This window comes from Podarcis pityusensis, assembly GCF_964106645.2.
Source record: "Podarcis pityusensis genome assembly, chromosome: 2".
Taxonomy (NCBI): domain Eukaryota; kingdom Metazoa; phylum Chordata; class Lepidosauria; order Squamata; family Lacertidae; genus Podarcis; species Podarcis pityusensis.
Window position 1 is genome coordinate 123547146 of NC_138029.1, and position 11351 is coordinate 123558496.

The following is an 11351-nucleotide window of genomic DNA, read 5'->3' on the forward strand; positions in this document are numbered from 1 at the left end:
TCCTCTTGGAGGTACGCCCAAAACCCTTTCCTCAAAGATTATGCGTCTACCCTACTTTCCACCCTCTCTGTCCATATGCTTTCATTGCTACTTCCAACAAAAGCGTATCCCAGAGTGCAAAGTGGCAGAAGCTTATATATTATAGAACTTCCTAGGGTTTTTTTAAGAACAAACAGAACAGGAAAGGCAAGATGTAAAGGCTATGGGGGGGAGGATTGCAGAGGGGCTCGCCCCACAAAGCCAGTTTGGAGGAGCGGGGGGGGGGGGGTTGGGGTAAGTAATTTGAAAGTGATCCTGGTATGAGAGTGGATGACACCCAGCATCAAAATAAAAAAATCCTTTCTGAGATGCAAAAGGTTTGGAGGATTAAAAATAATCAACGTGAGTAATAAGAATGATTAAAACACTTCAGTATCTACGTGTTTGGATAGGCATGCTGAAACAAGTATGTTTTAAGAAGGCACTGACAAAAGAGTACAGTGGTACCTCGGGTTAAGAACTTAATTCGTTCTGGAGGTCCGTTCTTAACCTGAAACTGTTCTTAACCTGAGGTACCACTTCAGCTAATGGGGCCTCCCGCTGCCACACAATTTCTGTTCTCATCCTGAAGCAACGTTCTTAACTCAAGGTACTATTTCTGGGTTAGCGGAATCTGTAACCTGAAGCGTCTGTAACCCGAGGTACCACTGTACAGGGAATGTGCTTGCCTGATGTCAATAGCAGGGAATAATTCTAGTGGATCAGGCCCTTGAGATCTCTGGCCCAGATCTATATACAGTTATGCCTTGGAAGTTGAAAGGAATCCGTTCCAGAAGCCCGTTCGACTTCCAAAACGTCTGGAAACCAAAGCACAGCTTCCGATTGGCTCCTGCAACTCCTTCCGAGCCAATCAGAAGCCATGGAAGCCCCATCGGACATTTGGCTTCCAAAAATAGTGCACAAACTGTAACGGTCACTTCCAGCTTTTCAGCGTTCGGGAGCCAAGACTTTCAAGAACTAAGCTGTTTGGAAACCAAGGTATGACTGTATTTGGACAGTTTACTCCTCCAAGCTCTTCAGGTTTCCCCCAGAACTGCTGCCTTTCTAAAAGCTTCTCAAACTGCCTGGCGAAGCCAGTTCAGCTCTGATATTGTTGCTAAAACACAACTCTCACTCCTCTCTTGCCTTGCTCCTGGTACCCAATGAAAGTGAAGGCCGTATCTAATATACAACCGGAGAGTGAAATCAGTTTGAAATATGTTATTTAAAATAAATCGGCAGAAGTCCAGCGAACGCATTGCGCTTTTGGATTAGGAAACCCCACAAACAAAAATACAGAAAACACACTCTAAGATAAAAAACTCTCGGGATGCGATGATTACACAGCGAAATAAAGTGAAGCAATTCATTTATTTATTTATGAACAAAATCTCTATACCATTGAAAGGTTAGCTTTTCATGGAGTCCCCGTTAAATATCTTAGGGTCATGCAGATGAGAGAATCTACTAGATTTTGTGTACTTAGGACTTTTCAAAAGCGTTTCAAAACCTCCTTAGTAAGCTTAGATCAGGAATTGCTTAAGAGTATAAAAGCCATGAAACTGGATCAGGCCAAAGGCCTAGCTGGAGGGTATTGAAGGAAACTTTCATAGAATTGTAGATTTGAAAGGGAACCCAAGGGTCATCTAATCCAACCCCCCAGCAATGCAGGAATCTCAACTAAAGCATCTGCGACAGATGGCCACCCAACTTTGCTATTTGCTGATCAGAAGGTCGGCAGTTCGAATCCCTGCGACGGGGTGAGCTCCTGTTGCTCGGTCCCTGCTCCTGCCAAATTAGCAGTTCGAAAGCACATCAAAGTGCAAGTAGATAAATAGGGAAAGTAAACGGTGTTTCTGTGCGCTGCTCTGGTTCGCCAGAAGCGTCTTAGTCATGCTGGCCACATGACCCGGAAGCTGTACGCCGGCTCCCTCGGACAATAAAACGAGATGAGCGCCACAACCCGAGTCGTCCGCAACTGGACCTAATGGTTAGGGGTTCCTTTACCTTATCTCTGTGCTTCTTTGCCATCTACAAACCCCTCATGCCAAAACACCCTAGTAAGATCTCACTTGCTTTCCTATGCCCAAAGCTTCCACGTTAGACTGCATATCCTTACAAGATATCGTATGATGCATGTTTCCTTTAATTATCACATTTTTTTCACATGCAGTTCCTCCTGTATTTATCATACGTCTTCCTCCCAGCTGCGACTCACATTAAAAACCTTTCCACATTTAATTTCTCTGCTGCTGTGTTCTTTGAAACGTATTGCTCATTAAAGCTCTTTCCACACTCCACGAACTTAAATTGTTTCTCCGGTGTGTGGATTCTTTGATGTACATTAAGGCTACTATTGCGCCTGAAGCTCCTTCCACACTCCTTGCACGTAAATGGCTTCTCCCGTATGTATTCTTTGATGTGCGGTAAGACGACTACTCACGCTAAAGCTCTTTCCGCACACCATGCACTGAAATGGCTTCTCCCCTGTGTGTGTTCTTTCATGTGGAGCAAGGCTGCTGCTGTCGCTGAAGCACTTTCCACACTTCTTGCATTTAAATGGCTTCTCCCCTGTGTGGGTTCTCTGATGTACAGTAAGGTGACTATTCACTCTGAAGCTCTTTCCACACACCACACACTGAAAAGGCTTCTCGCCTGTGTGGGTGCGTTGATGTGGAGTAAGGCTGCTGCTGTCACTGAAACTCTTTCCGCACTCCTTGCACTTGAATGGTTTCTCTCCTGTGTGGGTTCTCTGATGTACGGTAAGGTGACTACTCACACTAAATCTCTTTCCACACACCGTGCATTTAAATGGCTTCTCCCCTGTGTGGGATCTTTCATGCGGAATAAGACTGCTGCTGTCACTGAAGCACTTTCCACACTCCTTGCATTTATATGGCTTCTCTCCCGTGTGAGTTCTCTGATGTTTACGAAGGTTACTGAGCAAACGGAAGCTTTTTCCACACTCTGTGCATTTATGTGGTTTCCCCCCTGTGTGGATTCTGTAATGTCTACTGAAATCCGATTTATCTCTAAGTATTTTTCCACATACTGGACATGCCTTCCTGCTTTGATCTTCTTGTAGCATCAGGGGTTCTTGGTCATCAAAACCCTGCATAGTCAATGATTTCTTCCTCCCATTCTCTGACTGGTTTTGTTCATGGTTTGGGGGATCCCTTTGATTGTCAAACATCCCTTTTCCTGCTTCAGCTGCAGGTGTTTCTGGTGCTTCTCTATAGTTCCCGTTGCTTTGGCCATCATCTGAGGGAGAGGTGAGAAAGAAAATCATGGGTGAATTTCAAGGGGAAATCAAAGGTTCTCATCACAGATTGAACCCATTTACCCATTTACTACTTTTTTAACAGATTAGAGAAAATAAGATAAGCAGCAGAAGAAAAAAAGACTGACAATGGTAACCATGGAAGGCTGGAGGGAAGTCAAGGGATTCAGAGAATCCTAATTGAAGAGGTGAATGATGTGTTTGAATTTAAATTTCTTATGTAAAGCTTAATAAAAATATATTTAAAGGAATAGAAGTGCAGCAAGTGGGGGAATTGAACAAACTGGGAACAACTCACTGTTCTGTGGTTCCTATGCATTTGGAAGGTCTGATATAAGAACCCAAGAAGATGCCTTAGACAAGAATCAGAGCACTGGGGTCTACACTCACTTCCTGGTTCCAGATGGGGTCTCTGGAGAAGGTGGGGATTAAACGTAGGACTTTCTGAACGCAAAGATTGTGCTCTGACACCGAGTTCTGGGTTTTCTCCAAAGGCAGGGATGGGCCAAGACTAGAACTCCACAGGTATGCAGTGTTCTCTTGTTCCCATTTTTCGCAGAGACATTTTGAGAGCAGATACCTGCCAATTTCTTCCCTTCTTCGAGAGCAACGGCCAACTGATTCTTCTCCTTCTGGGAAAGGGATCAAGTCCTGTTTGGGGATTTCTTCCAATGAAACAGGCAGGGTGGTTACTTCCGAGGAGAAACCACTCAGCACTCCAAGTCCACCCAACTGCTCTCCGGACAGCTGCTCAAAGCCAAGAGCAGGGAAATGCAGGATCTTAGGTATCCTGCCAGCACACTGGATGGGAAATGTGGATCTGGTATGAGCCACCTGGCACCTGTGAACAGGTACAGCGGAAGACAAGCCACTTAAAAAAAACAACCCCAAAACCTGGGGCATATCAGAGCATGTAGAAGGCAAACCTCAACCTGGATGCCAAAGAACAGCCCCAATGGATCCACCCTACGGCCTATCCAGTCTAGCATTCTCACAAGGGCCAACGAGATGCACATGTGAAGCCCAGAAGTAGAACAGGAAGCTAACTGTCCCCTCCTGCTGTTGTTCTCCTGATTCTGGAGGTAGCACATAGCCTTGAGAAGCCTTCTCTTCCATGAATTTCTCTGATTTCCTTTAAGTTATGATGGGTCTATCTGCCCCGGATGAAATCACATAGGAACGGGGAAAAAAGTCCTTCAAAACACCTGTTGATGCCTCCTCTTTGGGATCCAGGATAAATGGATCTTCTCTCCCCCCCCAAAGGAACTGAAGTTCCATTCTTTCAAGGAAGGAAACAAGGCTAGCTTTTAAAAAAAATCAGATTCCAAACTGAGCCAACTCTATGACACATCTAAGGCTAAGAAGGGGGATGGTTCCGACTTTGTAACTCCTACAACACATGAATACCACGTGAAGGCTGAAATCCCAGCAGGATCAGCAATGAACATGCACTCACTGGATATGAAGCTGAGCTTGAACTCCTGTTCAAACTTATCAAAGCCAGTTTTGATCTTTATGCTAGGGTGCCATTTTATTACACAAATTAGAAACCGGCTCGGCTTAAAATGCCTGTTGGGGATGGCATGGTGGAACTTGGCAAAGCCAGTTCTTCTAATTTGGACTTGGCACTGTTCCTCCTCCTCCTCATCATCATCCAAAAGAGAGCCAGAGGTATATCCTGACATTAAGATTAACAGGAACATAAAAAGAGTGATCAAAACTGTGCACAGTATTTCACATGTGGTTGCAGTAAAGATTGGTAAGAATGTAAGAACAGCTTACGCCTTACGTCTGTGTAGAACATATTATCAGCATGCTGGATCAGGCCAATGGCCCATCTAGTCCAGCATCCTGTTCTCACAGTGGCCAATGCCTGTGGGAAACTTGAGTGCATTTTCTATCTTGTTAGTTCCTACTAGCCTTTCCTTTAAACTGAAAGGTCCCACATGCTGCACCTTTTCTCATAAGGGAGTTACTATATCCCCTTGAGGATTTTGGCTGCCCTTCTCTGGAGGAAATACGTTTTATAGACATTAAGCTTCAAGGCACCGGAATGTATCCAGCTCGAGTGTTGTGAGAACGCATAATAATAAAAAGCAGAGACATCACCTTGCCAACAAAGGCCCGTATAGTTAAAGCTATGGTTTTCCCAGTAGTGATGTATGGAAGTGAGAACTGAACCATAAAGATGGCTGATCGCCGAAGAATAGATACTTTTGATCTATGGTGCTGGAGGAGACTCTTGAGAGTCCCATGGACTGCAAGAAGATCAAACCTATCCATTCTGAAGGAAATCAGCCCTGAGTGCTCACTGGAAGGACAGATCCTGAAGCTGAGGCTCCAATACTTTGGCCACCTCATGAGAAGAGAAGACTCTCTGGAAAAGACCCTGATGTTGGGAAAGATGGAGGGCACAAGGAGAAGGGGACGACAGAGGATGAGATGGTTGGACAGTGTTCTCGAAGCTACTAGCATGAGTTTGACCAAACTGCGGGAGGCAGTGGAAGACAGGAGTGCCTGGCATGCTCTGGTTCATGGGGTCACGAAGAGTCGGACACAGCTAAATAACAACAACAACAATAAAAAATAATAATTTATTACTTATACCCTGCCCATCTGGCCGGGCCTCCCCAATCACTCTGAGCGGTTCCCAACAGAATATTAAAAACACGATAAAACATTGAACATTAAAAACTTCCCTAAACACGGCTGCCTTCAGATGTCTTCTAGCACAAAGAAAAGTATTGAGGGAGGTGCAGAACAAAAGGGGCAAATTCGATGGGTTGGTGGGGGAATGGCAGAAAGAACAAAAACATGCTGAACAAACAATTGAGGAGAAAAGCATCCTTACCTAGAGAGGCCACCGTCTTATAATTCTCCTCCATGACTTCCCAGCGCAAAGATCTTCAGCTGGGATCCTGCAGGTGCCACCTGTCCTCCGTAAAATCCAGAGCTGCTTCCGTAAAAGTCAAGAGAGCCTAGAATAAGAAGGAAACACAAGCCATATGCACAAAGAGTCACTAAATGGATGGGTAAGAACATCGGAGGAATTTGGTAAACATGAGAGGAGGGAGTGTGGAATGTCTCAATTTTTCTCCTAAAGGTGTCTCTCCTCCACATACCTTTCAACATTTCTCCAGTGAAAATAGGGACGTCCCATTCCATAATGATAATTTTACTATTTACACCCCACACATCTTACTAGGTTGCCCCAGCCATCCGGGGCAGCTTCCAACATATATAAAATGATAATAGGGGAGAAAAGTGGCTTGATCCCTTCAGAGGGGAGAGGGCAGCTTCCCAGAGGTTCTTGCTCCCCCCCCCCTTAAATTTCCATTTTACACTTGAAACAATAAGAACATTTCAAATAAAAGAAACACACAACCGGCATTGGCTCTTCTTCCCTGGTGGTGCATTTTATTACTGCCTTTCCCACTACATGTCTCCCTGTATTCCTCATCTTCATATCTCAATTGTTTCATTTATTCTGCTCACTTCTAAATCGGTTTACAACAGGGGGTGCCCAAACTTTTTTTCAAAGAGTGAACATGCATGAGGGCCGACCGAAGTTGTTGAGCTTTTGTTAGGATTAAAGTTGCTGAGCTTTTTTAATAATAATATTTTTTTATTTATACCCCGCCCTCAGGGCGACTAACACTAAATATAAATACAGTAAAAGCATTTTTTTAAAAAGTTGATTAAAATATAAGTTAGAATACAGTTTAAAATAGGGTTTTACCCCAGGACATATACTGCCACGGGGGCCGGATTAAATCGACCGGCGGGCCGTATTAGGCGCCCAAAACGGACTTTGGACATGCCTGGTTTACAATGTGCCTCTAAATATTCCACAAAAAACATGAGGTTTTTCCCCCTTCTTCTTTTTGATCCTGATCTCTTGTTCTGTTTGTCAGTCTTGCCATTTCCACATATTCTATTAACTTTCTCTGCTATTTACCCCCCCCTTCGCCTCCCCAGGCAAACCCTCCTCCTGCGCCCCCTCCCCAACCTCGTACACCCCCGACCCCCCAAAATAGGGCACCCCTTAGATTTCACCCCATTCGCCGCCCATAAGCCGCACCTCTTCCGCAACCACCACCTTCGCTGGACCATTTCTCCTGCCGGAAGAAGGAAGGAGCCCCTCTAGCCCCCACCCCGTCTGTTGCATTGCAGCTTCCGGCCTCTCTAGGAACCAGAACTCGGTTCCTTAACCTCCGGAGGACTGCGGGGCAGGACGCCCCCCCCCCGCGCGCCTTTTCAGGCCTAGACTGTGCCTACTGCCCCCCCCCCGTGAAACGAAAAGGATTGAAAATCCTCAATTATCTGAGTTTCTGTTGATTTCCTAAAAAAGGATCAAAAGCTTGGGTTTCCTTTAAAAAAAGCTCAAAGCTGCCTCCCCCCGCCCCCCAAAAATCCTGGCTACACCCATGACCTCCCCCATCTTTGGCCCTGCTGCTCTGCTAGGGCTGCTTTGAGGAATGGGGTGGGTGGTGGGGGTCACATCTGGCCAGAGATTTCATAGAACCATAGAATTTTAAGAGTTGGAAGGGAACCCCAAGGGTCATCTAGTCCAACCCCCTGCAATGCAAGAATCTCAGCTAAAGCATCCCTGACAGATGGCCATCCAGCCTCTGCTTAAAAACCTCCAAGGAAAGCAAGTCCATGCAGGCCCGTCTCTACTCAGTGGTGCAGGTGGTGCGCCAGGGCGCCATGGTTTTAAGGGCGCCAGCCTGAGTGTCCGGGGAGGAGAGAGTCCATGGCACTTGGACGGGCTCTTCTGCTGCGGGCTCTGCCAGCGAGGAAGAATGAGATAGAACGGGGAAGGAAGTGCTCGTGGAAAGAATCCCGTGCTCGGCGTCAGGTGCCTTCAGGGTGCAGGCTTATCCCCGAGCTGCTCTCCTCCTCGTTCTCCTCTCTGCAGAGAAAAGGTGCCACACGGGTTCCGCTTTGGCTCGTCATTCATCTGCCCCTTCCTCCTCACCAAGGGCCGACAAAGCTCCCCTCCCCTTTCCCCACTCCCTTCTGTTGGTCCATCAGTTGGGGTTGCGTGCGTGTGTCAGGGGCACAGGCCCAAGCCTCGTCCCCCTCGCGCTTCCCTCATGGTCTCTGAGCAGGATGGGTCCCGGCTTCCCTCCTCATTCCCCGGGCAGCATGAGCGAGCACGGGGAGTGGCCTCTTCCTCCGCGAGCGCCAACTGGAAGCATGAAGGAGAAGCACCTGAAACTGCTGAGGGAGATGAGCAGCCTTCCACCGAACCGCAAGTGCTTCAATTGCGAGCCCACAACCTCCCAAGGGAGGCCGTTTCACTGCTGAACAGCTCTTACTGTCAGAAAGTTCTTCCTGATGTTTAGCTGGAATCTCCTTCCTTGTAAACTGAAGCCATTGGTTCGAGTCCTACCTTCCAGAGGAGAAAGCAAGCTTGTTCCCTCTTTGATGTGACAGCCCTTTAGACATTTGAAGATGGCTATCATATCTCCTATGAGATCAAACCTATCCATTCTGAAGGAAATCAGCCCTGAGTGCTCACTGGAAGGACAGATCGTGAAGCTGCGGCTCCAATACTTTGGCCACCTCATGAGAAGAGAAGACTCCCTGGAAAAGACCCTGATGTTGGGAAAGATTGAGGGCGCAAGGAGAAGGGGACGACAGAGGATGAGATGGCTGGACAGTGTTCTCGAAGCTACCAGCATGAGTTTGACCAAACTGCGGGAGGCAGTGGAAATAGGAGTGCCTGGCGTGCTCTGGTCCAGGGGGTCACGAAGAGTCGGACATGACTAAACAACAACAACATCAACAACAACAACATGGCTGAGTCACAAGGGCTGAAAAGAGTTTGTGTATGAATTCGACAGTGCTTAGTTTATTTCTTGGTGACTCTTTTGTTATCACTGTTAAGATTGTTTTACAGGTTATGAATGCTGTTGCTCGGTCCTTGCTCCTGCCAACCTAGCAGTTTGAAAGCACATAAAAGTGCAAGTAGATAAATACCGCTCTGGCAGGAAGGTAAACGGCGTTTTCGTGCACTGCTCTGGTTCGCCAGAAGCGGCTTAGTCATGCTGGCCACGTGACCCGGAAGCTGTACGCCGGCTCCCTTGGCCAGTAAAGCGAGATGAGTGCCACAACCTCAGAGTCATCCGCAACTGGACCTAACGGTCAGGGGTTCCTTTACCTTTAGGTAAAGGTAAAGGGACCCCTGAGGGAGCCAGCGTACAGCTTCCGGGTCATGCTGCCAGCATGACTAAGCCACTTCTGGTGAACCAGAGCAACGCACGGAAATGCTGTTTACCTTCCCCTCGGAGCGGTACCTACGGTATTTATCTACTTGGCAGGAGCAGGGACCGAACAACGGGAGCTCACCCCGTCGCGGGGATTCAAACCGCCGACCTTCTGATCGGCAAGTCCTAGGCTCTGTGGTTTAACCCATAGCGCCACCCGCGTCCCATGAATTCCAGAGGTAGCAATAACTTTTCTCAAAGCTCCTTTTGAAATCAGAACTGGCATGGCACACGTCTAGCTACTTGTGTCAAGGAGAAGCAGGGAAAAGCTCTCACGGACCCTGAGCTGTTCAAAGCTTTATAAAATGTATCAGGATGTACTTATATTGCACTTGGAAGTCATTACTGTTAGATAGAAACATCTCCCAAGTATATAAGCTAGTTGCCAAATGGCACCTTAAACATAGACAACGGTCGCCACAACGAATGCCTAGCTGCCATTTTTTTACGAGATTACAAAACAAAAAATGAATTGTGTATATCATCAACGTTAAAATGCATTTAACAATTCAGTTGCACATTTTACCAATTACAGTCATCTCTTTCTTTCTTAACAAATGAAACACAATTCACACCAGGGACACATTTTTAATACCACATTTTTAATAGCAATTGCGAATTGGACACCGCAAACATAAATGGGGCTCAGCCTCAGCAACAGTAGCCAACCGCAAGCAATTTGCATAAGTAATATTTATAAATACCAGCATGTATGTGTATATGTACAGGTATAAAATAAATTATTGTGCTAGATTTGCACGTGGCACTGCTTTATTTGACAACAGTATTTTATTTATTACTTGTGCAGAGCCGTAGCATCACTGTTAGATTTTGAATTTCTTATGGGCAAATGCATTCTTCCATTCTGACAGTGTGTAAATTATTCTGTTACGACAGTGAAGTTTTATTCCAGTACAGTGGTACCTCGGGTTAAGTACTTAATTCATTCCGGAGGTCCGTACTTAACCTGAAACTGTTCTTAACCTGAAGCACCACTATAGTTAATGGGGCCTCCTGCTGCTGACGCACTGCCGGAGCACGATTTCTGTTCTCATCCTGAAGCAAAGTTCTTAACCTGAAGCACTATTTCTGGGTTAGCGGAGTCTGTAACCTGAAGCGTATGTAACCTGAAGTACCACTGTACTTGGTTGGCATTCCCTGTTTAGGGAAGTTTTTAATGTTTGATGTTTTATCATGCTTTTAATATTCTGTTGGGAGATGCCCAGAGTGGCTGGGGAAACCCAGCCATTAGGCGGGATATAAATAATAAATTATTATTATCATCACTGAGGCTCCTAGCATGTCTGGGCTTCAGCCAGAGAGAAAGATGGAAAAGTGAATAGCAACCACGAGATCCATCCTTCCCCTTTCCCCATGAAGCTGAAGCAGGCTCAATTACAGGGAGAGGAAGAGTTGGAAAATCTGAAGGGGCAGCGTGGCTCTCCCCAGTCAAGCAGAAGATCGGATCCCCTGTGGGTTTTTGCTACTGTGTGAAAAAGAAATGGAGGGATGGAGGGTTGAGAATCTGAGGAAGAGAATCACTTGAACTAGATCAGGGGTCAGCAAACTTTTTCAGCAGGGGGCCGGTCCAGTGTCCGTCAGACCATGTGGTGGGCCGGACTATATTTTTTTTGGGGGGGGAATGAATGAATTCCTATGCCCCACAAATAACCCAGAGATGCATTTTAAATAAAAGGGCACGTTCTACTTATGGAAAAACATGCTGATTCCTGGACCATCCGCAGGCCGGATTTAGAAGGCAATTGGGCCTTAGTTTG

At 46.3% G+C, this 11351-nt stretch overlaps 1 protein-coding gene and 1 long non-coding RNA gene across 5 annotated transcripts in view; both read right to left on the reverse strand.

Annotated features, from left to right (window-relative positions):
• Positions 1–1370: 1370 nt before the first annotated feature.
• Positions 1371–7454, reverse strand: LOC308469983 (uncharacterized protein). Of its 4 annotated transcripts, none has more exons than XM_080993160.1 (3): positions 7380–7454; positions 6150–6276; positions 1371–3279 (listed from the first exon to the last, which is right to left on the reverse strand). In XM_080993160.1, the coding sequence occupies exons 2-3, from the start codon at positions 6181–6183 to the stop codon at positions 2372–2374; spliced, it is 942 nt and encodes a 313-aa protein (XP_080849286.1). In that variant the 5' UTR covers positions 6184–6276; positions 7380–7454; the 3' UTR covers positions 1371–2371. The 4 variants fall into 4 exon arrangements, with proteins under 4 accessions (XP_080849286.1, XP_080849287.1, XP_080849285.1 ...); XM_080993161.1 differs by having other exon boundaries at positions 7341–7422; XM_080993159.1 differs by lacking the exons at positions 6150–6276; positions 7380–7454 and adding an exon at positions 4504–4591.
• A 2700-nt stretch (positions 7455–10154) lies between these two features.
• LOC308470283 overlaps positions 10155–11351 on the reverse strand; it is an 82679-nt gene continuing 81482 nt past the window's right edge. Inside the window, exon 2 of the long non-coding RNA XR_013982337.1 lies at positions 10155–11303. This is a non-coding gene — a long non-coding RNA (uncharacterized lncRNA). The remainder of the gene's footprint in view (positions 11304–11351) is intronic.

Coding starts and splice junctions, on each gene's coding strand:
- LOC308469983 (XM_080993159.1), bottom strand. CDS start 4,576: ATGGAACTTCAGTTCCTTTGGGGGGGGAGAGAAGATCCATTTATCCTG. Junction 3,280..4,503: donor CAAAGAGGAGGCATCAACAG/GTGTTTTGAAGG, acceptor CCTCTCCCTCAG/ATGATGGCCAAAGCAACGGG.